Source organism: Neolamprologus multifasciatus, chromosome 14, assembly GCF_963576455.1.
Source record: "Neolamprologus multifasciatus chromosome 14, fNeoMul1.2, whole genome shotgun sequence".
Classification (NCBI taxonomy): Eukaryota; Metazoa; Chordata; class Actinopteri; order Cichliformes; family Cichlidae; genus Neolamprologus; species Neolamprologus multifasciatus.
In genome coordinates, this window is record NC_140452.1 from 34,299,827 (window position 1) to 34,325,157 (window position 25,331).

Below are 25,331 nucleotides of genomic sequence, written 5' to 3' on the forward strand. Positions count from 1 at the left end.
TTAAAAACACTTGAACTTCACCACTCATTATATGAAATATCGTAGTATACAGTACAATGAAATGTCAGATTAGCATTGTGTGTCATAGGAAAGTTTAGACCATTTAATAATAGTAAAAGCTTTAAAAAAATATATTATTTTCTGGAATAGTCTATCTTTTTCTAACTTATCTATTGACGACAGTACAGGATAGAATGAAAACAGATTTTAAGTCCAGTGTTGTTGTTGATGTCATGATGTTACAGTGCGCTCACACAGAGGGAGGTTTGTCATTTAATAGGCTCAATAAGACTTTCATTGTTGTGGTAAAGCACACTTTAACTGAAACATTAAAAAACTTCAAATTGTTCTGATGATTTTAAACCGCTGTCTGTGTGGTGTTACACATAAAAATAACTACGTTTATACGAACACTATTTTGCATGAGCTAATGATTATATACATTAAACAAACACCCAGGCAGGAATCTCCCACCACCGAGGAGCTCGACACCGCGCGTTGTCATGGCGACAAGCACCCCATCTTAAATTTGTCTATAAAGGTGAATTCGCGGTTCGCGCACTGGTTTGTGTGCGGGTGTCGTGCTCGTGACATCTTGCTCTTTTGTGACCGTCAGTAACCCATGCGGTCATGTCGAGCCTTCCTTCCATGTCGGCCGGCCCCTAGCACGCGCCACCTCCGCGAGTCCAATCATAACTCAAAGAATGCCCACCCTCTCCCTCCCAACCCGCCATCCAAGTCGTCCCCGTACAACAACACAGCGCGCGTGTCACTTCCGGACCGGGCAGCGCACAGCATCAGCAGGCAGAGTGAGAGCCGATGGATGGACATATGAACGGAGCCGTCACAGACAGAGCCTGAGCAAAGACACACTGAAGACGTGCCGGCGATAAACTAACAGAAACATTTACCGGTAAGTTTCCTCGTCGTTTTGTGACGAGCACACAGGATGCTGTGGCACCGTCAAGCTACACTAAAAATGAAGACTACTCTGGAAGTAAGAAACTTTATGCGTCTAAAAACAAAAACAGGTCTAAGGGGTTTATTAAATGATGTTGAATGTCACATGTTCTAAATATTTGGGAGCTAACTTAGAGGCCTGCCAAATAAAAGAGCCAGTGACTGAGGGGATTTTATGGACTGGTTCTTATGGTAAATGGACTGGTTCTTATATAGCGCTTTTCTACTCTGTCCGAGCACTCAAAGCGCTTTATACAGCTAATTCATTCACCCAATCACACCCATTCACACAAGCACTTCTAATCTTAAGTGCTAAGTATCTAACATTCATACACATTCACACTCCGATGGATGCATCGGAGAGCAACATGGGGTTAGTATCTTGCCCAAGGATATTTGGCATGCAGACTGGAGCAGCCTGGGATTGAACCACTGACCTTCTGGTTAGTGGCTGATCCGCTCTGCCACCTGAGCTACAGCCACCCAATTTCACCCATTTTATGTACTAAGTATTTTAAATAGCAGTTTTGCTATTAGCTTCCTGACTTGTTTCGTTGCGGGTAAAGATAAATAATGCCCATAATTATTGTTTTTATTGTTTTTTATTTTATTTTTCTTCTTAAATGAAATGTGGGCATTACCTTCCATGTTGTAAAGTGTTTTACTTTAGAATTTGAAACCGGAAGTGTAACTGACGGTAACTGGTTTGTGTTGAATGTTGCAGCTGGAACATCTGTGGCTCACTGCTGAGCGCACTGAACTGATAAAGTCATTGAAATTACACAACATGTTACATGTCTTTGGCCTCACTCTTAATCCTTAATAAGGAATGATTTATGCCCCTTAAAATAATTTTGTAACATTTCTTCATGAGCTAATATAGGTCAGCTTATTACAGTCTTAATTTTTTTTGACGTGGAAACTTTTATAAATGTCCCTTTTCCATCTCTCCTTTGGTATTCACATTTACCCAATTACGAAAAGCAGACAAGTGGAGCACATTTTAAAAGAACATTTGTTGTACTCAAAGGCCCAGAGCGGAAAGTGTGTCAACCTCACCACAATCCTTGCTCTAACACGTACAATCCCAACCTGCTGGCTGCTTTTAGTTTCTATTTACACAGCTGACGGGAACTTGCCTGTGGTGGCAGTTATCAAATGATGCAGGTCCTTTAGAGTGCTCCTGTACCTAGAGACAGAGACGCTGTTGTCTTGCAGGGGATGGTCCGATGTGATCAGCAAACCCACAGACACACACACCACAAACACATACACACACACACACTCTCCTTCCTGCAAGCCAAGACACTAGTCTACTTCATTGTGCTGTTTTAAAACACATCTGAAGCTGGGTATGGAGGAGAAACAAGGATTTTTATTTAAATTTACTGCGATTTTTCTGCTTAACTGTGAACACCCTCTAAGCTCATATCGGAGAAAGAAATAAGTTGTTGATTGGCATGCATGCCAGTAGTTTGTGTCACCACAGAAGCAGGGTAAAGCTGCAGTCTGATCCGCATAATCCAAGCAATTGTGTTTTGTGCTTTCACTCGTGTTGAAATCGCACTTCATTGGTTTTGATTGTGTCATTATTTTAAAGCCCTCAAACCAAACACAAACATACGAACGAACCTCATATCCTATTTCTTTTTACACACACAATCACACACACACAACCCCGTTCAGCTATCTTAGTGAGGACCTTCACTGATATGATGGTTTCCCTAGCCCCTTTACCATTAAAAATGAATGCCTAACCCTAACCCTTACCCTTACCCTAAACCTAACCATAACCTAATTGTAACCCTGACACTAAAACCTCATTTTGAGCCTCAAAAAGGCCTTCAAACTTGTGAGCACCGGTGTGTGTGCCCTCACAAGTGACTGTAGAATGCAGATTTCAGTCCTCACAAAGATAGCTAGACAGGAACACACACACAGAGTGTGACCCTCTAGCCTTGAGGTGCCCCATTTCAGAGTCGATTGACCCACACAGCAAACGGCTCAAGGATTATACTTGCTAACCCTGACCCCAATTGTTTCCGTTCAGTGCATTGTTTCGCCACAATGTCCTTGTTAAAGTTTCTGCAAGGTATCGAGGCCGCCTGCTTAGCCGAGTGGGTGTAAGCACTGTGACGTGTGCACACAAAAGACCCCATTCACGCCATCTCCTGAGGAAGCAAAGATTCCCTCACGCACACAGGCGCACACACAGGCGCACACACATGCCGGCTCACCCCACCACTACGTAGACTGTACCACTATATTACTCAATTAATCCAGTGATTAACTCAGTGAGTGGAGACTGCCTGCAAATCTCTCGCTGTTGCATAAAGCTAACTATTCAGTAACCATTAGTCTACATGTTATGTATACCCATTCTTGAATGCAGGCGATTAGAGCCAGCCTTGTTGTTGGTTGCAGTTTTGCAGTTTAGACTCTTGATCCTTCTTTTTCTTTGCAAAGACATAGTGCAGCTGGTGTGTAAATCAGGCTGCATGTGGTTGTGAAAAGCCTCTTCTAAACCATCAGTAGGTCAGGATGCTGTCTTATTGTCAGCAAATGGCTATTTAGGGCAGTTAGTGATGTAGAACCAGGACCATCAATCTTTTATTTATGCTCACTTGAGTATATTTAATGTAGCCAAGTGAAATCTGACCTTCATAATATTCAATTCAATTCAATTTATTTATATAGCGCCAAATCACAACAAAAGTCGCCTCAAGGCGCTTCATAGATACAGAGAAAAGCCCAACAATCATATGACCCCCTATGAGCAAGCACTTTGGCGACAGTGGGAAGGAAAAACTCCCTTTTAACAGGAAGAAACCTCCGGCAGAACCAGGCTCAGGGAGGGGCGGCCATCTGCTGCGACCGGTTGGGGTGAGAGAAGGAAGACAGGATAAAAGACATACTGTGGAAGAGAGACAGAGATTAATAACAGATATGATTCAATACAGAGAGGTCTATTAACACATAGTGAGTGAGAAAGGTGACTGGAAAGGAAAAACTCAATGCATCATGGGAATCCCCCGGCAGCCTACATCTATTGCAGCATAACTAAGGGAGGATTCAGGGTCACCTGGTCCAGCCCTAACTATATGCTTTAGCAAAAAGGAAAGTTTTAAGCCTAATCTTAAAAGTAGAGATAGTGTCTGTCTCCCGAATCCAAACTGGAAGCTGGTTCCACAGAAGAGGGGCCTGAAAACTGAAGGCTCTCCCTCCCATTCTACTTTTAAATACTCTAGGAACAACAAGTAGGCCTGCAGAGCGGGAGCGAAGTGCTCTAATAGGGTAATATGGTACTACAAGGTCATTAAGATAAGATGGGGCCTGATTATTTAAGACCTTGTATGTGAGGAGCAGGATTTTGAATTCAATTCTGGATTTAACAGGAAGCCAATGAAGGGAAGCCAAAACAGGAGAAATCTGCTCTCTCTTTCTAGTCCCTGTCAGGACTCTTGCTGCAGCATTTTGGATTAGCTGAAGGCTTTTCAGTGAGTTTTTTGGACATCCTGATAATAATGAATTGCAGTAGTCCAGCCTGGAAGTAATAAATGCATGAACTAGTTTTTCAGCGTCACTCTGAGACAGGATATTTCTAATTTTAGAGATGTTGCGCAAATGGAAGAACGCAGTCTTACATATTTGTTTAATATGTGCGTTGAAGGACATATCCTGGTCAAAAATGACTCCAAGGTTCCTCACAGTGTTACTGGAGGCCAAGGTAATGCCATCCAGAGTAAGAATCTGGTTAGATACCATATTTCTAAGCTTTTCAGCGCCGAGTACAATGACCTCAGTTTTATCTGAGTTAAGAAGCAGAAAGTTAGTGGCCATCCAAGTCTTTATGTCTTTAAGACATTCCTGCAGTTTAACTAATTGGTGTGTGTTATCTGGCTTCATGGACAGATAGAGCTGGGTGTCATCTGCATAGCAGTGAAAATGTATGCTATGTCTTCTAATGATGCTGCCTAGGGGAAGCATGTATAATGTAAACAGAATTGGTCCTAGCACTGAACCCTGTGGAACTCCATAATTAACCTCAGTGTGTGAAGAGGACTCTCCATTTACATGCACAAATTGGAGTCTATTAGATAGATATGATACAAACCACTGCACTGCAATACCTGTAATACCTACAGCATGTTCTAATCGCTCTAATAGGATATTATGGTCAACAGTATCGAATGCTGCACTAAGGTCAAGAAGGACAAGCACAGAGATGAGTCCACTGTCAGAGGCCATAAGAAGATCATTTGTAACCTTCACTAAAGCTGTTTCTGTGCTGTGATGAACTCTGAAACCTGACTGAAACTCTTCAAATAAACCATTCCTCTGCAGATGATCTGTTAGCTGTTTGACAACTACTCTTTCAAGGATTTTTGATATGAAAGGAAGGTTGGAGATTGGCCTATAATTAGCTAAGACTGCTGGGTCTAGAGATGGCTTTTTGAGTAAAGGTTTAACTGCAGCCACCTTGAAGGCCTGTGGTACATAGCCGATTATTAGAGATAGGTTGATCATATATAAGATCGAAGAATTAATCAATGGCAGGACTTCTTTGAGCAGTTTTGTAGGAATGGGGTCTAAAAGACACGTTGATGGTTTGGAGGAAGTAATTATTGAAGTTAACTCAGAAAGATCGATTGGAGAAAAAGAGTCTAACTTAACATCAATGGTACTAAGAGTAGCTGTAGATAATATTACATCTGTGGGATGATTATTGGTAATTTTTTCTCTAATGATAAAAATTTTATTTGTGAAGAAGTTCATGAAGTCATCACTAGTTAACGTTAAAGGGATGGTTGGCTCACAAGAGCTCTGACTTTTTGTCAGCCTGGCTACAGTGCTGAAGAGAAACCTGGGGTTGTTCTTATTTTCTTCAATCACTGATGAGTAGTAAGCTGTTCTGGCTTTGCGGAGGGCTTTCTTATAAAGCAACAAACTATTTCTCCAGGCTAAATGATGATCCTCTAAATTTGTGACACGCCATTTCCTCTCCAGATTACGAGTCATCTGCTTTAGGGTACGTGTTTGAGAATTATACCACGGGGTCAGGTACTTCTGATTAGAGACCTTAGTTTTCACTGGAGCTACAGTATCCAGAGTCGTACGTAGTGAGGAGGTGAAATTATTAACAAGATAATCGACCTCTGTTGGGGTAGCGTTCAGATAGCTGCTCTGCTCTGTGTTGGTACAGGGCATTGACGATGATAACAGTGGCTGGATTATATTCTTAAACTTAGTTACAGCGCTTTCAGAAAGACATCTACTTTGATAAAGTCCACTCTCCACTGCTGCGTAATCAGTTATTGTAAATGTAAATGTTATCAAGAAATGATCAGACAGGAGAGGGTTTTCAGGAAACACTGTTAAATGTTCAGTTTCTAAGCCATATGTTAAAACAAGATCTAGAGTGTGATTAAAGTGGTGGGTGGGTTCTTTTACATTTTGAGAGAAACCAATTGAGTCTAACAACAGATTAAATGCCATGTTGAGGCTGTCATTTTTAGCATCAACATGGATGTTAAAATCACCCACAATAATTATTTTATCTGAGCTCAGAACTAAATTAGATATAAAGTCTGAGAAATCAGACAGAAACTCTGTGTAAGGCCCAGGTGGACGATAGATGATAACAAGTAAGACTGGTTTCTGAGTTTCACAGCTGGGGTGGACAATGTTAAGCATCAGGCTTTCAAATGAATTAAAAGTCTGTCTTGGTCTTTCATTAATTAATAGACTGGTGTGAAAAATTGCTGCCACACCGCCCCCTCGACCTGTGCTTCGAGATTTCTGGTAGTTAGAATGACTCGGGGGTGTTGATTCATTTAAACTAACATAATCATCCTGCTGCAACCAGGTTTCTGTAAGGCAGAGTAAATCAATTTGTTGATCAATTATTAAGTCATGTACTAACAGAGACTTGGAGGAGAGAGACCTAATATTTAATAATCCACATTTCACTGTTTTACTCTTTGGTTCAGATGTGGATACTGTATTGTTCTTTCTTTGTAAATGTTTAAGTTGTTTGTTGCTGGTTTTTAGTTTGTTTTTTGTCTTTTTGGAAGCAGGCACAGTCTCTATGGAGATGGGTTTTTTTTTTGGGGGGGGGGGGGGGGTAGCAGGAGGAGAGAAGCTGCAGAGAGGCGTGTAAGACTGCAACTCTGCTTCCTGGTCCCAACTCTGGATAGTCATATTTTGAGGGGTTTAATAAATTTGTCGATATTTCTAGAAATGAGAGCTGTTCCATCCAAAGTGGGATGGATGCCATCTCTCCTAACAAGACCAGGTTTCCTCCAGAAGGTTTGCCAATTATCTATGAAGCCCACATCGTTTCTGGGACACCACTCAGACAGCCAGCAATTTAAGGAGAACATGCGGCTAAACATGTGACTATGGTTGCCGGTGTGTCTAGCTTCACATGTCTGAGAACAGAATCACCAATTACCAGAGTTTGACCCCCAGCGGGTGTGTCACCGAGTGGGGAAAAACAGTTAGACACATGAACGGGTTGGTGGTGTACCTGGGGCTTCTGTTTAGGACTATGCTTCCTCCTCACCGTTACCCAGCCGCCCTCTTTCCGCAGCTGCTTGGGATCTGCCGGGGAACAGCTAGCGGGGCCTACGCTATCTTCGGCTGCACCAGTTACAGGGGCCTGGCTAGCTAAGGGTGAGTGAAGGGTGCAAAGCCGAGTTTCCAGTTCAGTAATCCTGGCCTCCAGAGCTGCAAATATGCTACATTTGTTACAGATATCATTACTGCTAAAGGAGGCCGAGGAGTAACTAAACATCTGACACAATGAGCAAGAAAGTGCAGGAGGGACAGGTGAAGTAGCCATGGTGCTAACGAGTCGGCTACGAGCTAAGCTAGCGAAACAGTACAGAGACAGTGAGTGAATACTTTGGCTATAAATTAGGTAGTGAGTACACAGAAAGTGTGCTTCGGATGAAGCACGTGAAGATTATACTGTGAAAAAAGAATGTATTTAAAAGTTGTTAATTAAACTGCTAAGCAAATAAGCTACTCAGAAACACCACTGTGTTTGAGCAGGAACAGGAAGCGATACTATACCACAGAGCGAGCGAACACCAAGTGACAGCGCCCTTCATGAGTTATGAAGCCTATAAGCACATAGGTTTTGGGTGCAACTGGGTACTTTTTAAACTGCCTTATTTTTTCCAACATTTTTTAGCCTGTATGTGTCCATGAAAATATCGTACGTTCAATTTTGAGGGCTGAAAAATTGAATTACATTTTATTTATGTAGCGCCAAATCACAGCAACAGTCGCCTCGACACATTTGGGCAGTGCGAAACATGCAGGTGGGCAAGTGGCTGGACCTAAACAAGTTACAGCATTTCAAAGGTCAGTTTCTTAGCTACATTTTGATACCAGGCTCATCCTCATCCTTCTGTGTCAAAATAAAATAATGTTTTTAATGGCTTCATTTAATACGCTAAAGCTATCGTATAAAAAATTAACTGATTCTGAAGGCGTCAAGTGGAACTCACTGTTTTTTTTGAAAGGTAGTGAAGTTATCAGGTCCTTTCTCTGCCCTTGCGCAAACTAACTAATGGTAGCTTGTAACACACACAATAGCACTAACCACTATTAAGTTTTAAATATTGTTCAAGATGCAACAATGCTGGACATTGTGTGTTTTTTAGCCTTCAAAATGGGAGTATCACTCCTCTGTAAAGGTTAGTGAGGGTCTGCAAATGCAGGATGCAGAGGGACGTTAAATCGCAAAAGATGAACCTTTAATAGCTGAGATACACAAAGTCCAAAGGGCTTCAAAACCACAGCAGGATTCTAAAAAACAGAGAGCAAAAGAGGAACAAGTAAAGAGCAAATGGAGAACTGATAAGGAGAGAAGCAATACTGTTTAAACAGAGGTGAAAATGATCAGGCACAGGGGAATCTTATGAGTGCTACGCAGATATCCACAAAGAAGCAAGAAAAATCTGTATAAACAAACAGAGACTTTTTTTAACCCCTCCCCTCATCAACCCCCCCCCCCCAAAAAAAAAAAAAAACAGGAAGTACAGTGCTGTAAAATAGTATTACCCCTTTACGATTTCTTTTTTTGTTTTTTCATAATTTTCACACATACATGTGTCAGTCAGTAGAAAAAAAGCAGAAATGTGAGAACAAACAACAGCTATGAAACATGCTTTCTAGGGCACAGTATGCAAACTTGGTCTTGGTCACACTCTCACAATTTCTTTCCTCTACTGACACTGTGTGTGAGAGAGAGAGAAGGGAAGAGATAAGCCAACAAGAAAAGCTTCCCAACAAATATTTATTGCTCCCATTTTAGTGACGGAAAGATGCCAACTGACCTCAAAGTCCTGACCAAAGCCAAAGGAGCTGAACTCTGATACTAACTAGAGCTGAGAAGTTTAAAAGATGTCACTGTTTAGCAGTAAGGGATCTCTAAAGACATGACAGGGTGACATTGTGTTTTCTGGAGTAAAATTAAGTATGTCTGGTCTATCCTGCTAAACTTTCTCAAATTTTTTTAATCTCTCTGTTAAATGTTCTCAATTAAAAAAAAAAAAAAAAATCCACTACAATAAAAGCACTGTATCATTAGAACTAAACTAAATTAAAACATAAATCACTGGGCCTTTAACCTCTGCCATGGTACAGTATATAATGTGTCAAACCCTCTGAATGAGTTGAAGCAAAGTGAAGGACAGAGTCACTGAGTTCAGAAGAAAAACAGATTTTAACTTTATTGCTTAATGGAAGTCAGGAGTCATTTTTAACAACTAGCAGAAGATAGTGGAAATTATTTGATATTTTACAGGAGATCTAAGCCATCTGTTCCTTGTTGACACTGAGCAGCAGTGGAAGAAGTTGTAATCTGCCAGCACCATGCCTTCCTGAATCGTTTTCCTCTTGTTTAATAGGTTGTTTAGCACAGTGCCGCTCATCCATTGTCTATATTTCCTTGAGCTCCACTTTGAGCAAAAGAAAAATGACAAATGGGACAGTAGGGCCAGCAAACGAACACTGTAGAGTGATGGGGTAAAACTTGTGTTCCACCAGGGTACAGTTTTGGTAAGCTTTAGCATCCTGTGATGAAGCAGGGCGTCCTTGCTGGGTAACACCAGGAAGAACCACAGAGCTGCAGAGAAAGGAGTCCATGTCCCACAGGGAACAGATGGTGATCTGGGAGAGCAGTGCTGGTAAAATCTTTGATTTATTTATGAGTCTCAAAGGGACACTCGTGGGATGAGTGTGTACAGGAGGAAGGTGGGCACAGTGTGTGTGTTTTTCAGCGGGCAATTTTTTTTGAGAGATGGGGGAACAATGTGAAGGGGCAAGATGAGCCTCTTCCTCCTATGAATAATAAATTACTGCTGCTAAAACGGACTGTTGTAGAGTGTGAATGTGCGCACATACACACACAAGCTGTTTTGACAGACGGTGTTATTTTAGCTGCGCAGCTGCAAAGACGGCCGATGGCCTAAATAGAAACATCAATATACATTATGGTTATTTGTCATAGTGGTGCCCGTAGATAACACCTTAAGAACCTTATTAACCCAGAAACTAAGAGATGTGTAATAACAAAATAATACATAATATAGCACAGAGCTGAGTAGCGAAAACAGCTTATTAAAAAGTGTTAACTAGCCTAAAACCAAAGAGGGGGCGGATTCTCTGATCGTATAGTCTATGGTTACGGTCTATGAGAATAGCTCACTTAAACTGTTGTACTGTACTGATAGGTTTATAGTCTCCATCACTAGTTTAATGCCTTGGTAAATATAACATCATGCTCATATTGTATCAACAAGTGGTTAAGTGGTTGCCAGTAGTGATGACAGTTTTAAGATAAGCATTTTTCCAGCTCATTTACTTGAATCACTGTAATTATTAATAGAGATGAAGACATTTTATCTGTTTGGTTATACTGGGAGCTAGTTTTATTTACCAGTCCTGTTTTCTCACCCCAAATTTGAAATCATTGTTTCTCTCGACAAAAGAAACTGTTTAACGTGACTCATCCTCAACATTCTGTACTAAAACCAGTCAGTGCACTCCTAATTCTGTGCCTCTTTGATGGCAAATTTACATTTAGTTTTCGGTATATAGAGTCACGGTAAACATTAAAGTAAGCTCTCTTTAAATTCTGAGGTTTTGTGTATTAGGACATGAAAAAAAATCTGGTCTTAAACTCAGATGAATGAAAACACGTCCTGATTTCTTCTACAACTACATGCTTCAGATAATTTTTAAAAATCCATTGATAGGATAATGTAAGATTTCAGTCAACGTAGGCTTTTTAAATTGCAAAATAATCTCAACTCAAAATTCACTTAATGTTTTGCTTTTTCCTTCATGGTGTGAAATAAACATTCATGCTGAACCTATTATTTTTTTAGGTCATTGACCAGGTTCTGTATCTATCTTGAAAATTAGATATCGGCACTTTACACTGTACCTAACTGGTACCTATTGGTAAGGCGCCTTTACATTGACATGATAATGTTGCCTAATTGCCTTCATGGGTTATAGGGAACTACACTTACCAGGAAGTCTGTAAGATAACCTTAACGCTAATCTCTGTTCAGGACTCTGGATAGCTCCCAAACTCATCTTCTGTAGGTTACAGTCTCCGTCACCAAGTGCATATTTGTTCTGTGTGTGTCTGAAGAAGCTAGGGATGAGGTGAAATTTCAAAGATACGCACACATAGTAGAGCCACCTTTTACCCAGTGAAGTAGATGTGAGGTAGTCCCTCTGCGCAAACCTCATCACATTCTCTCTAAATTTTACATCATGGAGTTTAACGGGTGGATTCTTGAGCTATAGCTTGTTCCCTGTTCTTATCTGCTCCTGATTTGGCTATCTCCTTCTGTCAAGTTGCTTGAATCCTGTCACACAGCCCACATGTAGACTTTCAGAAACCTCACAGTTAGTGTAGTTTATGTCTGTTATAGCTGACCTTTTTACTTTTTTCACTTCTTCCTACGTGTCCCCATCCTTTTTGATTTGTTTCTCCTTATATTTCCTCTCTGGTCTCCTTCCTCACCCCTTCATCTGTCTGTGTTGTTTTGCTGTCTTCGACACTAACAGTGACTGACATTGACTGATGTGCTCTCTTCTTTGGCGTGAGTGCACCGGACACAGGAGTTGCAGGGTGGGGAAGGAACATTTGAGTAAGAGAGTCGGTGTGTAACACCATCTCTTGCCAATAACATAATAACAAGCTTCTGCTTTACTATCAGCAAAAACATATGAGACAGTGCTTTGTTTCGTTTCAGTTTCAGAATGAATCTCTTGGAAAAACCACAGAGTGTTGTAGACACAAGCATAATTTTGAAACTAGTTTAAAAATTTCCTCTAATGTCATGTTCTGGATATTTTTTAGGAGTATTGCAGAGCTGTGGGCATTGCATTAGCAGAAAGGGAGAATTGAGAAGGCAACAGAAGAAACAAGGGAGCAACTGAACCAGCACGAGCAGGCACTTCTTCCCCGCTCTCTTCTCTCTGCTTGTCACAGCTTTGCCAAGATGAAGCTGAAAGATGACCTGAACCCCATGCTGCTGCTCCTCTTCCACCTCATGGTGTGGATCTACACCGTCATCACCTTTCTACCTTCCTACCTCCTTAGCTGGGTGTCCAGACCTGACGGGAGTTTCTACGGCTCAGAGGAGGAGAGAGCCAAGAGAGCCAAAGCTCGTTCGGTCCTGGGACAACCAGAGGGACCATACCGAGCAGTGAGCTCCATGAAGAAGCTGGTCACATCTCTACATCCGGGAGTGGACACACTGGATAAGATGTTCGAGTACGCAGCCATGAGGTTCCCCCACAGAGACTGCCTTGGGACAAGAGAGGTGATTAGCGAGGAAGATGAGCGACAAAGCAACGGGAAGGTGTTCAAGAAGGTAAAAAATGATACGGAAGTGAGGAAGTAAATGTTATGTTGTAGTAGCAGTGTAGCTAAAAAGGGGCTATCCAACATTCTATTACAGGTACTTAAAGGACTACACACTATGCAAGTATGTCTGCTTACAAATGGGGTAATAGAAATAGCATAAGAAGGTGCACAAAGAGTGATATTAGAAGTGGGACTGAAACTGAAAGACTCACTATGCAGTTGCAAGGTGTGGGGTTGGAAGTTGCATCCAGAGCCGGGAGAACGGTGGAAAAAGGAAGGATTGCATTCGTTGAATCATACAAAGCTGCTCTAGAGAGCAAGAATAAAAATATTGATTTTGAAATAAGTAAAATGGGTACAATTTCAGGATTTGTCAGGAAATGTGAGATAATAATATCTTATGAAAGGTACTGTATATATAAAACATAAGTTTTATATATATCCAACGGATGAATATTTACCATTTTTATTAATTTCTTTCCCATGTGGGATAGCATAGAAGATACTAAATTGCAACCCATAAACACCTTTGTGTGTAGCTCCATGTAGGAAAAGTGCATCGACAGTGGTTCAGTTATAATTCATATTTTCATAATGACTGTGGTATGGATCTGTGATCTGCATTAACACCCAGCGTGCAAACCTTTGATCTCATTTAAGGCTTGTTTAAACAAGCTTTGCCTCATTTCTTTATCTAGTGTGAGTTATGTTAACAACGTGCCTGTTAAAGCAAAGCACTGAAATACATGGCACCTTTTCTTTAAATCTAACAGGCCCAGCTCTCAGCCCCCAACCTCACATTTAAAAAAATATCTTTTATGTATTTAGGATGAATACCTGAAAACCAGCTATGCAGTGTAGCTTTTAAAGTTACTCACTCTAGACTAAAAAGAGCTTTTGTTGTGAACTATTTTCATCTGCAGATTACTGTTTATTATTGAAGGATCCTGTTATTCAAGTGCAACGCTCTGCAACGCTGTGGCTCAGTCGTGTATTTGTAAGACAATAGTTTTAGAGAGTTATCACTCAATGTATGGATTTCTATGGTGTGATATGAAAACATCACATCCATTGGATAATAAGCAAGAGATTGCATAGCCATATTGGACAGGGTGTCAGTCAGTGTAAGGAAGCCTCTGATAGGGACTGGGCAAAGAGCAGAAGGATTCTGAGATGTCAATCAATAGGCAAGCTGTCAAGGGTACAGCTTTCAGAAACTAATGAGGAAAAGAGGAGGCTAGACATTTTTCATATTCTAAAAAATAAAGTTTGTAAAATTCCAAATGTCTTCAAAATGTTCCTCTGTGACTTCTCTTGGCCTGCTGTCTAGACAAACCTCTTGTTAATGTTTAAAATCCACTTCCAGATGCTGCTACTCTTTCAGCTGACAGCTTGTCTACTAGACCACTTATTTCCTTCAACCTTGCAAATGTTAGGACAGAGGATAGAGTATGAATACGAAGTAGTAAAATCAAAACAGTAAAAATAAGTATTTGTTATTAATCCAGAATTAGTGTAAATTGGAGCAGAAAGAAAGGAAGAAGACTTCTGCTTTCAAGATTTTTGGCTATATGTTTTCTTCTTCAGTGTGCCTGCACAGTTAGGTGTTTATGTTACTTGTGAATTACATCATTAAACCCAGTGGCCTGATCCCTGTAATCCATTGAATCTCCACTGTTGAAACACTTATTGCTGCAATAGTGCATAGTTAGGCTGTTTAGCTAGCTATTGTTCCCAACCAGTGGAAAACAGCACCGTGCAGTCACTGTGGCTCTGTGTCTTTCTGCGTGTTTATGTGCACTGACATTTATTAACCATTAGGAGCCGGTATAAGCTCACTAATACATGTGCAGGCAGCTCTCTGAACATAATGTGTGAGTGGTGAAGAGAATATCCAGAAGCCTATGCTTATCTTTCTCTCGTGCAGCTGATGACCGTGACATGCAGCAGCATGAGAATGACAGTGGGAGGAAGTACTTCTGTTTGGCAACAGTGGACAGTTGCTCCCTTTCCTGTGACTTCTTAATAAGGAACAGGCCAAGCATGTGACTGTGGGATGAGACACAGGAGCAGGGCTTTGCAACAGTTCAGTGGCTTTTTTGAGGAGATAATAGATTTGCATCATTCCATCTTTCAGTTTCTTACCATTCATCTTTTCCTTGCTCTGTTCCTTTAATAAAACCCTGTATATTTGACAAAATGAATGAATAAACCTCATAAACACTTATACTTTGTCTTCATTGAGACTGGAAACAGTTTTCTCTTACTTGACAGCAAGATATTTATGCGTCTTTCTCCGGCCTCCCGTCTTTCCAACACCCCTGCAGGTAATTCTGGGCGAGTACCGCTGGCTCTCCTACAAGGACACCCTCACTGCAGCCTCCCATCTGGGCAGCGGTCTGGCGGCGTTGGGGCAGCGGCCTAAAACCAACATCGCTATCTTCTGTGAGACACGAGCAGAGTGGATAATAGCTGCCCAGGCTTGTTTCACATACAACTTCCCATGTAAGTCCAGGTTTCTCTGAGGACTTAAACATGCGGCGAACATTGCATACATAATGCTAACACAAGGACAGAAACATTGATCTCTCTATACTACTATACATCTTTTTGTTTCATATGGACTTTCCATTTGCCCTCCTTTACACTACAGTGGTCCCTCCTTTATCACGGGTGTTACGTTCTAAAAAATAACCCGCAATAGGTGAAATCCACGAAGTAGCGAACTTTTTACAATTATTATAGTTGTTGCAAGGCTGTAAAATCCCTCACTACACACTTTATATACTTTTCTCAGACAGGCATCGACATTTTCCACACGTTTCTCTCTTGTTTAAACACTCTCAAAGTTCTCTCAAAGAAAAATACATCCAGTATTATAGAATGAAACCAAAGATCACACTCTGTTTTCAGGCCCAGACCCTGGGAATAGAGCAGCTGCGAGAGAATACAACATTAATGAATCAATGGTACGGAAGTAGAGGAAGCAAGAAGAATGAGTTGAGTAAAGTTTGACTTATCCGACTGTTTGGTTTCGCTTAATGCGCCTTATAATCCTTTGACGTCAACACTGTTGTTTTTGTTTTCTTCTGCTAGCAGAAGATTTAAATTTGACAAGCTGGATGCATTCTGTACTGTATAGGAGACACGGCACGAGACTGAATGAAAATGGTCTACAGCCGATCAGGATGCAGAACACAATGTGCTGTAAAAAAACAAACAAAAAAAAACATGCAAAATTGCACCAAAAAAAATCAGCGAAACAGCGAGGCTGCGAAAAGTGAACCACGATATAGCGAGGGACCACTGTATACAGATGTGTAATGGAGAGGAGCGTGTGTCTGTGTGTGTTGTGTGTTATTTTGGGTCCTGTTGCCAGTGCAGCCCGAGCTGCTGTCAGGTACTGTTAGTTTTTCTTGGTGTTACTTGTGACAAATGCTAACTGACATTCAGCCTACAATCCACCCTTATAGCAGTATGTCCAGAGCTGAAGTTAAAGCCTCCTCAGTTCAGTGTTATTTCAGAAGTAGGCGAGCCCAGATGTGGGACACAGGAGGCATCAGCTTAAAATTACAAACCCAGTCAGGTACATAAAAATACAGGGAAGAGGTTATAGGTGAGAATCATCAGACACCTAATGATACACTATTATCACAATACTTAACTCATGATATGCTGAGTATTTCAGTAATATATATTGTGATTAATCATGTTTTCTCACTTCAGTTATTTTTTTGCTGAAAAATAAGATATTCAAGCATACCAATACTGTCACTAAAACTGCAATACATGTTCCCATAAAATGGAATCCATCTGATAACAGTCTGATATATTACTCACATATCTGTCTGCAATTGTATGGGGTCAATTTATGACAATTATATCCTATTTATTTCTGATAATACAACAATTAACTGCAATAAAGCATCAAAAAACACATACCTGTTGCTCTCTACATAGACAGAAATTTGCATTTAATATTTACATTTGCACTCTGAAACATTTGTATTCTACAGAAACATAACAACAATACAACCAGCTGGCAGCCAGTTGAGTTGAGTCCACTTGAGTTGTGCTCGGGTGCAATCACTTTGTGATCATAAGCGGCCATGAGTGTGCAACAGCCTCAACTCTGGGCAACCATTTAACCATCACAAGCCATAATTAGGCTACGTTCACACTGCAGGTCTTAATGCTCAATTCCGATTTTTTGATCAAATCCGATTTTTTTGTCTGCTTGTTCACACTACAAATAAAATGCGACAGCAAATGCTCTCTAGTGTGAATGCTGAAAGCGGCCCGCATGCGCAAAAGAAGACGTCACACACAACGCGCTCTGTTTAGACCCAGAGCAAACAGCATTGTTTGACTGATGGCCCTTAATATAAAGACTTCGGACTTCACGTTTCCCAATTTTTGCTTTAAGTTATTTTATTATTTACATAATAATGTAAATGTGTTCGCGATGTCTTATCGGGCGCTTCTCTGGAGCTGATAATTGCCGTCTGTCTTGTGTCAGTGACGTAAAAGACGGATTTAATGCAACATGACCATTCACACAGCAGTCGCTTTCTAAAACATCAGATATGTATCGGATTCAGTACCACATACGAAAGTGACCCAGATCGGATTTGAAAATATCGGATTTGTGCCGTTCACACTGTCACACCATGATCGGATATGGGTCGCATAGGGTCAAAAAAAATCAGATTTGATGCGCTTTCGCCTGCAGTGTGAACGTAGCCTTAGTCACAGAATGTGGGAAAAAAAAGCAGCCACCAGTTTGTTTTTTGGAGATGAAAGGCGGTTGCTGTCCTATTTTACTTGTGTGACTGAGCTCTTAGGAGGAAGATTTGTTTCCAGTGTTTCCAGTGTGTTTCAAGTTTTATTAGATAATGTTATCTCAGCAGTGTGGTGAAGGGGGTGAGCTCTCTCGATCGTAGTATTTTTTTTTTTAGAGTAGTTGAACTTATTTTTTTTTAAATATTGATATTCGGTGTCCCTGTATGGATACAATATTGCCAAACAAAATATTGCAGTGCTCTGTTGTGTGGATCTTTTTCCATTACTCCTACAGTTTTTTTTAAATCCAGGAACAAAAGAAAGAAGCAATAAATAAAGTAGGCTCAATAGAATGGTATGAAAGCAATAAACAGACTCGTGACGTGGGAAACTGCTGGACCACGTTCACATGAGGGACTGATTGGCTCATAATAGACATCCCAGTATCAATAGACATGCACCAGAGGCACTCAGACACAAATTGTAACACATCCTGGATAATTTTATTAGGGAACTTAAATGTTTTATTTTAGATAATATACCAACCTTGTTCCCACAACAATTCCAACTATACTTATAAACTGACTTGTAGTTGTATTGCTTTTCTACTACAAGCTTCATTCACACATGCAGCACTTTTATTTTATGCCTTTAGATGCTTTGTTATCATCATTATCATTATCAAATTTTGGCCCATAGACTGAATGAGCCAGGAATCGAACCCTTTAACCTTTCATTTAGTATCTGACCCACTCTACACTTGTAAGCCGCAGCTACCTGCCGTGTAACTTTGTCATTCCCCAAGTAAAAGGTGTTTGATGTATTCATAGGTGTTACAGTAAAAAGTCCTAATGAAGAGTATCTTTTGAAAAGTAAGAGTGCCTACAGTAAAACAGGCTGACAAATGGATCTGCTTTTTTCACGGACATACAGATATTTTGTACATTATCATGTGCTTCCAGTTTTGGCTATATGGTTTGTATTCTCTGTATTCTCTTCCTTTTGGTCTTTCCCTCTGAGTAGCTCTAAATAAGTCTGGATGTGGCAGATTTATAGCCATTTTTGTGTGTGTGCATGTGTGTGTGTGTGTTTGAAAATGTGTTTGTGTGTGTTTGCATGTTAGTGGTTTCATGTTAGCGGACAACTTGTAACATGGAGGGCCCAGCTGAGACAGAAGAAGGTCAATTTGTTCCTTCTGCTTCTGCGTTATATAAGTGTCCCATTTCTCCTCCTTTGGTGCTTTCTCTTTTCCCCATCCGTTTTCCAGAGTTCTTGTTAGGAAAAGATGCGCCAACGCTGACAAGAGTACATTTTTGAAAAAAAAAAATTATACACGAATGGTGTTTGTACTTGTACGGCACTCATACACTTAGCAAAAACGTGTCTTGTGTAATGGAAAGTGGTTCGTTCGGTGTAGTTTTTCATTTCTTCCACTGAATGAATCATTCAGTGTTAGGCGAAGCTGATTTAGCTTCTTAATGTGTGTTTCTGGGAACGTCAAGAATCACGACAATAAAAGCCAGCGAGGATTACTTGGAAGAAAGAAAAGCAAAGCAAAGATCTTCTCTTGCTCTGAATATAAACGTTAATAATCAGAGAGAGCAAAGCAGCTGTGGGCTTCAGCATGATTTACTCTTTAATATGTTCCATAGCAAAGACTGCAGCACCTTTTATTCATCACAAGCTTCAACGGCAGTTCGTTAAATCTTTTTGATTACCCATAAAGGACTCTTTTGTTTGGGCTATCCGCTTTAATTTAAGCTCCATTAAACTGTCATTCTCATAAAAGACACAGCCACGCAAGCCAAGAAAGCATCTTTATATTTCATCTTCCTCTGATGCAAACACAAACAGTGGGAGAGTGGAAAAGCCAGGGGCAGTGGACAGCACACAGAGGCCTTAAAGGTTGGAAAGAGCAGCAGAGGAAGAAACAGAGGGGAGGAAGGAGAAGAAGACAAGTGAGGGCCAATGGCGTCAGAAGAGGGGTGAGAGAGTCTACGTGAGCATCTGATGTTGACAGAGGCATCAAGGAGTCAGCCAAAGGCCCCCAGTGAACTCACATACTTAGTGTGTGCGTATGTTTGCATTGTACTTCATATTCACTGTACATTGGCTCAGAAGGCCAACTTTTGTGAGCTGTCTACTCTACCGTATATAAGTGACATAAAAGGTGTATCACAAGCATCAGCTGCACAGCAGAGCTCCACCTCGCAGAGTCAAGGACAGGCTTCTCTTTCAAGATGTCATTTGTTGTATCAAACTAAAAAAAAGACTCCACTTTGTTGCTACTTAGTGGAATCTGGATGTTTGCTAAGCTTCCTGTACTGACATTTAGTGTGTGACAGTGTGTGTATGTGTTAAGCTTGGGCCACATTGAATGTTTAGATCTCACGGCTGGAGGTGTCATGGCTCTCCTTCTCACCCGCACACAGCAGCAGCGCAGGAAGTGTTGGAGCTCCATGACGCAAGATTTTGATGTCACAAATCCCTGTCCCATAAACCCTGTGTCTGTGTCAGAGCTGGGACGCAGGGTTGCAGACTATGTTATTCTGTGCTAGCCTGCTTCTGTTGCCGTGAGTGTATCTACTGTTGTTTCCTCTTGTTACTTTTTTCTCCTTCTTTCCTTCCTCTGTTTTTTTTTTGTCTCCTGCTCTCATCTTTTAAAACAAACACATTCTTCAGCTGAGCGCTAATTATATTATGTTTTTTTCAGTTTTTCTGTGTAAATGTGCATCCTGTCTAATGTGAGGAAGAAATAATTGCAGTTTTTATAAAATGTATTAAGTTTCAGGGAATCAGTCACAACAAGGACATGCAGCAAAAGCTTTTTTTTAAATCATAAGAATGAAGAAAATTCGAGGCAAACAATTAAGTCAATCACAATTATGTTAGTACCTGTTAAGTACTTCAGTGAGACACCAGGCTGAATAATAATCGCAGGCTGGACATGAAGCAAAATCAGTACTGTTAGTGTAAAAACTTGAAGGGGGGGGGGTCCGTGCAGGAAGAGACTAGAAGCAAACAGAGAGCAAATTCTGCAACATGTGGTGTCAACAGGTGAAATAACCATTAGTGACTAGGGCTGGGTATCGTCACTGATTTCTAGAATCGATTCAATTCCGATTCACAAGGTCCAGAATCGATTCGATCCACGATTCGATTTAATTCGATTCGATTCACTTCGATTTGAATATGGAAAATTTTGACAGTCAGAAATATTATAATTCAGATTAGTACATTTACATATTTTTGTATCTATAAAAAGGAAGCTGACACACGCAAGACTTTAAAGTCTTGCGTGTGTCAGCTTCCTTTTGTGGTGTGAGCCACAGCAGATGCCTTTGTGTCAAAGTAGCTGAAGATAAAACACAGAAACACATGAAGGTGATTTTTCCTGGCCTGGGATTTTATAAAAATATTCTGCAGTATATCAAAAACGAAAGAAAACCATTAATCAACATATGAACATTACCTCTGAAGTTACAGCGGTTTTATTAGAGACATGGCTAAGCATTTTGCATTTTGCATAATTTTAAAAAGTTTAAATTTGTTCAGCATTGAACAGCAGAAATTAGGTTTTCTTTTCGGAAGTATATAAAACGGAAAGAAAAAAAAAGTCGGCCGATAGCGCTGTAAACAAAGGTAGACTTGTGCGTAACAAGCAAGCAAATAATGCAGAAAACCATACAGAGAGAGAGGGGGGGAGAGAGAGAGAGAGAGAGAGAGAGAGAGAGAGCTGTGCATCATGGTAGAAGCAAAACAGTAAAAGTCAGAGTGAATACATGACTTTGTTTATGTGAAGTGTAGTTTGGATCTTCTTTTGCTGCTGGTTCGGTCAATATTGTTTGGAGAGACATCAAACTAACAGCTTTACAATCAGCGCATAAAGGGCGTGAACACAAAGCGCGGACCCGCCGACAGATCAGAATCAGCGGGCTGTCGGCTTTCAGCCCCGACTGTGAGAAATTCGACATCTGATTCTGATCCGCGGGCTGCGCTGTGTGTTTAAGTCTTTGTGCAGAATCCGTGTTCCTGCTCTCATTTACTGTTTTAGCTGTTTGGTGGTTGTTGAAATTTTGTGAGATTTCACCTGAGATTCTGGCATTTCGGGCAAAATAAATTTATATTAAAAAATCGATTCAGGATTTTAATGAATCGATTTTACGTAATCCAAGCCAGAATCGATTTTAATCGATAAATCGATTATAAAAACCCACCCCTATTAGTGACACAATGCGAGCGAGTCCCACAATAACTTTGAGTCAAGCAATTGAATTTATTTAGAATTAAATCACGACAGCAGTCACCTTAATAACATAAGGAAAAGACTATAACATTAGAGAACTTGCCAATAGTCATGAGCAAGCACTAGGTGATGGCAGGAAACCTCTAAGAGGTCCAAGCTCAGGGAGGGGCAGCCATCTGCTGTCACGAGATGGGGGTGAGGGGAAAGAGAAGGGGAAATTGAAGTGATATAATTGAAGTGACTAATAATGAAAGCATAGGATACCAATGAATTTGGAATATCTGCTTATGCATACAGCGATTTATATCTTTTAGCTAAGTAAAAGAAAAACAATTGTAGGAATCATATGGATAGTGAAGTCAGGTTTTATTGTCTGTATTTTAGTTGTGGAGGATTAAAATGTCAATACATATGGTGAACATTTGGTATGGTGTGAACATATAACACACACAGCCAATCAGACATGCATAAGAAGATTGAAGGGAAATTGTCCAAATTTAAATAAGGTTTTTTTTAATGTTGTGATTTTTATCCCTTTTTGATTATACTTCTCTAGGGAAACCATGTTTTTTTGCCCCAAGTAGAGAAGAGAAAACCTTTTTTAAACTTTCTTCTGCTGTGAAGTTTTGTAAAAGCACATAAACATAATTCACTTAAAAACTTTATGATCTGCGTTTGGGAATTTAAACTACATACTCAGTTGTGCTTATGATCTGGGGATATTTTTGTCATGTTTTGAGTCCCTTTGATCCTTTTTATTCCCTTCAAGGCAAATCATAATGCTGAAACATCCAGTGATATTTTAGAAAGTCAAAAGCTTCTAAATTTGTGGCAGTAAATCGGGCTAATGCCGTTTCCTGTTTAAAAATGACATGATCCTTCATGCACATGCAGATAGCACAAAGAACGTGAAGAACGTCTGTACAGAGTCAACATAGTCGACCCCATACAAACACCTCTGGTTCCAAAATGCAGTTTTATAAAGATGTTAAACAAGCACATATAGGTGCATCATTTGGGTGTTCAGAGTTTGATCAGTCTTCAGATCAAGTCTTCCCAAAGAAGCACAATGTTGTGTAACCAAAGTAGATCATATCCATAACATATGAGCCATGAGGCAAGAGTCAATATCTGGTTTTAAAGGACGGCTTGAAACGCTAACCCTAGTTTGCTGAGTGCATGCATTCATGCAACCACATAGTGCTTCATTAGACATATGCACTTAGTCAAAACAGTAAACCCTCTCAAACATCAGTACTTGTTTATATCCCCCAAAGAGTACTTATCATGCAACGAGAGCCGTTTGGCTCAGAAGCTTTAGCAGCAGCCTCTGGAGGTGCCTGAAGAGCTCATCTGAGTGAGAGGGGCCTAAATCAGGGACACTGAGGATTGTAGACAGTCAGCACGTACATGGTCCATCTTCACATGTCTGCGCGGTCACTGTGTTCACACACAGACAGGCTTGTCTTGAATTAACACAGTTTAGATAAACAGCCCATCCTGCCTCTTGCACATCACATTAAGTCCACCTTTTCCTCACGCTTCATAGTGGCAGATGAGTACATTTGGATATGGGTCCTGTACGTCCTCTGTATATGCATGTATTTATTTTGTTGGACTACTATGTGGAAAGCAAATTTGCCTGTGGGGCCATTAATGTTTTAGTCTGTTATACTCTAATGTGCCTTTTCTGTGTCCCTGTGGGTTGCAGTGGTCACCATTTACTCCACATTGGGAGGTCCCGCCATTGCCCACGGGCTGAATGAGACTCAGGTGACCCACATCATCACCAGCAGGGAGCTTCTGGAGACCAGACTCAAGGTTAGAATACACAGAGTAAATTCTCTCTGCAAATCTTTTTTCACAGGAAATTTATTTTTCATCACAAAGTATAAGAAACTACTAGACCAAACCGTATAAAGCAGAGAACATTACAATGACAAACATCATTGTGTGGACAAATATCTCATATATCTGATCTACTGAGGAAACGTCGGAGCCAAAGTTTTCAATCAGAGAGAACACAATGTTCAGCGCTGCAGGAACAGAGAGGTTGCAGCGTCCCATAACAGAGTTGTAAATGTTAGAAGACACGTGCCGACTGCTTTGGCATGTTTTGGCCAGGTTCAGTGCCAAGACAAGCAGTGCGCCTGCATTTCATCTTTCCATTTTTATTAAGGCGGCATAAAGAGAATGTTCCTTTGTTCACTTGTTCCCAGAAAAACCCACTATTTATGTTTTGTCAATATAGAAACAACATATATCAAGATGCCATGTTTGTTGTGTGTGTGTGTGTGTGTGTGTGTGTGTGTGTGTGTGTGTGTGTGTGTGTGTGTGTGTGTGTGTGTGTGTGTGTGTGTGTGTGTGTGTGTGTGTGTGTGTGTGTCAGGCCATCCTAACAGACGTTCCAAGGCTGCAGCACATCATTGTAGTGGACAATACACCGACCGCGTGGCCCGGCTATCCACGTGGCATCAGCATCCACAACATGGCTGCGGTTCAGAAGCTGGGAGCCAGGCATGAGAATGGTAGGTTTTGTGTGTGTCTGTTCATTGATTTATGTGAAGTTTGCTTTCAAGAGTTCATGACTCACAGAATTAGGATTGCTCCGTTTTAAAACATTAAAAAAGTATTTAGCTGCTTGCCCATTAAGAAAAAGGTTTTCTCTACAGTTTCGTGTATCATGGTGAGTCACAGTGACAATTAAAGTCACCACACTCCACTTGAGATAAAGCACTTTCTTGCAGGACATTAACAGTGTAACCAGATCTATGTAGTGTTTAATATTTTCCACGTTACTTCACTATGGCAAAATGCCATTTTCCAATGAAGGATTTTGGAGCTCTAAGGAGGCATTTTAATCCAAAATTGTGGCCTTAACTACAGTTTGACAAAAAAATAAAACTCTTAAAAGCCTTTAGAAGTACGGTGTAAATATTTTTTAACAGAAATAAATAAAAGACACAAAATATGAGAAGAACAACAGTCATACACTAAAGCAAATAAAATACAAGTCATAAAGTTTTATAAGGTGTCACTGAATAGAAGAAAAGATTGAAAGAAGAGCTTTAAAAATCAGACAGAGGCCGGTCTAATGTGCAAAGGCAGATCATTCCACATTCTGGGAGCCACAACAGTTTTAAGCACACTCAAGAGCAGTTCATCAGATGAAAACGGGTGGGTGCAAAAGAATGCAGGAGCTCAGAGAGTTGTGGAAGGACCAATGAGGCCTTTAAAGGGGAAGAAAAGACATTTAAAATGAATCCTAAAATGTTAGGGCAGACAGTGGAGTGAGGCTACAGTGATTTCAGAATCAGCCTGGAAACAGTCGGCTTTGTTTTGGCCAGCTGCCTCAATTGGAAAAAGCTTGATTTAGCCACTGCCCTGATCTCACTGTTAAGCTGAATGGTCAGCAGCACACAACACACCATATTATTTGTC

The 25,331-nt window shown here is 40.6% G+C and overlaps 1 protein-coding gene across 1 annotated transcript in view; it reads left to right on the forward strand.

Moving 5' to 3' along the window:
* Positions 1-557: 557 nt before the first annotated feature.
* Positions 558-25,331, forward strand: part of acsl3a (acyl-CoA synthetase long chain family member 3a) — a 44,867-nt gene continuing 20,093 nt past the window's right edge. The window contains exons 1-5 of the mRNA XM_085130981.1: positions 558-913; positions 12,353-12,869; positions 15,190-15,367; positions 23,602-23,711; positions 24,280-24,418. Coding sequence (XP_084987107.1) covers positions 12,495-12,869; positions 15,190-15,367; positions 23,602-23,711; positions 24,280-24,418 — 802 coding nt within the window. The 5' untranslated portion in view covers positions 558-913; positions 12,353-12,494. The remainder of the gene's footprint in view (positions 914-12,352; positions 12,870-15,189; positions 15,368-23,601; positions 23,712-24,279; positions 24,419-25,331) is intronic.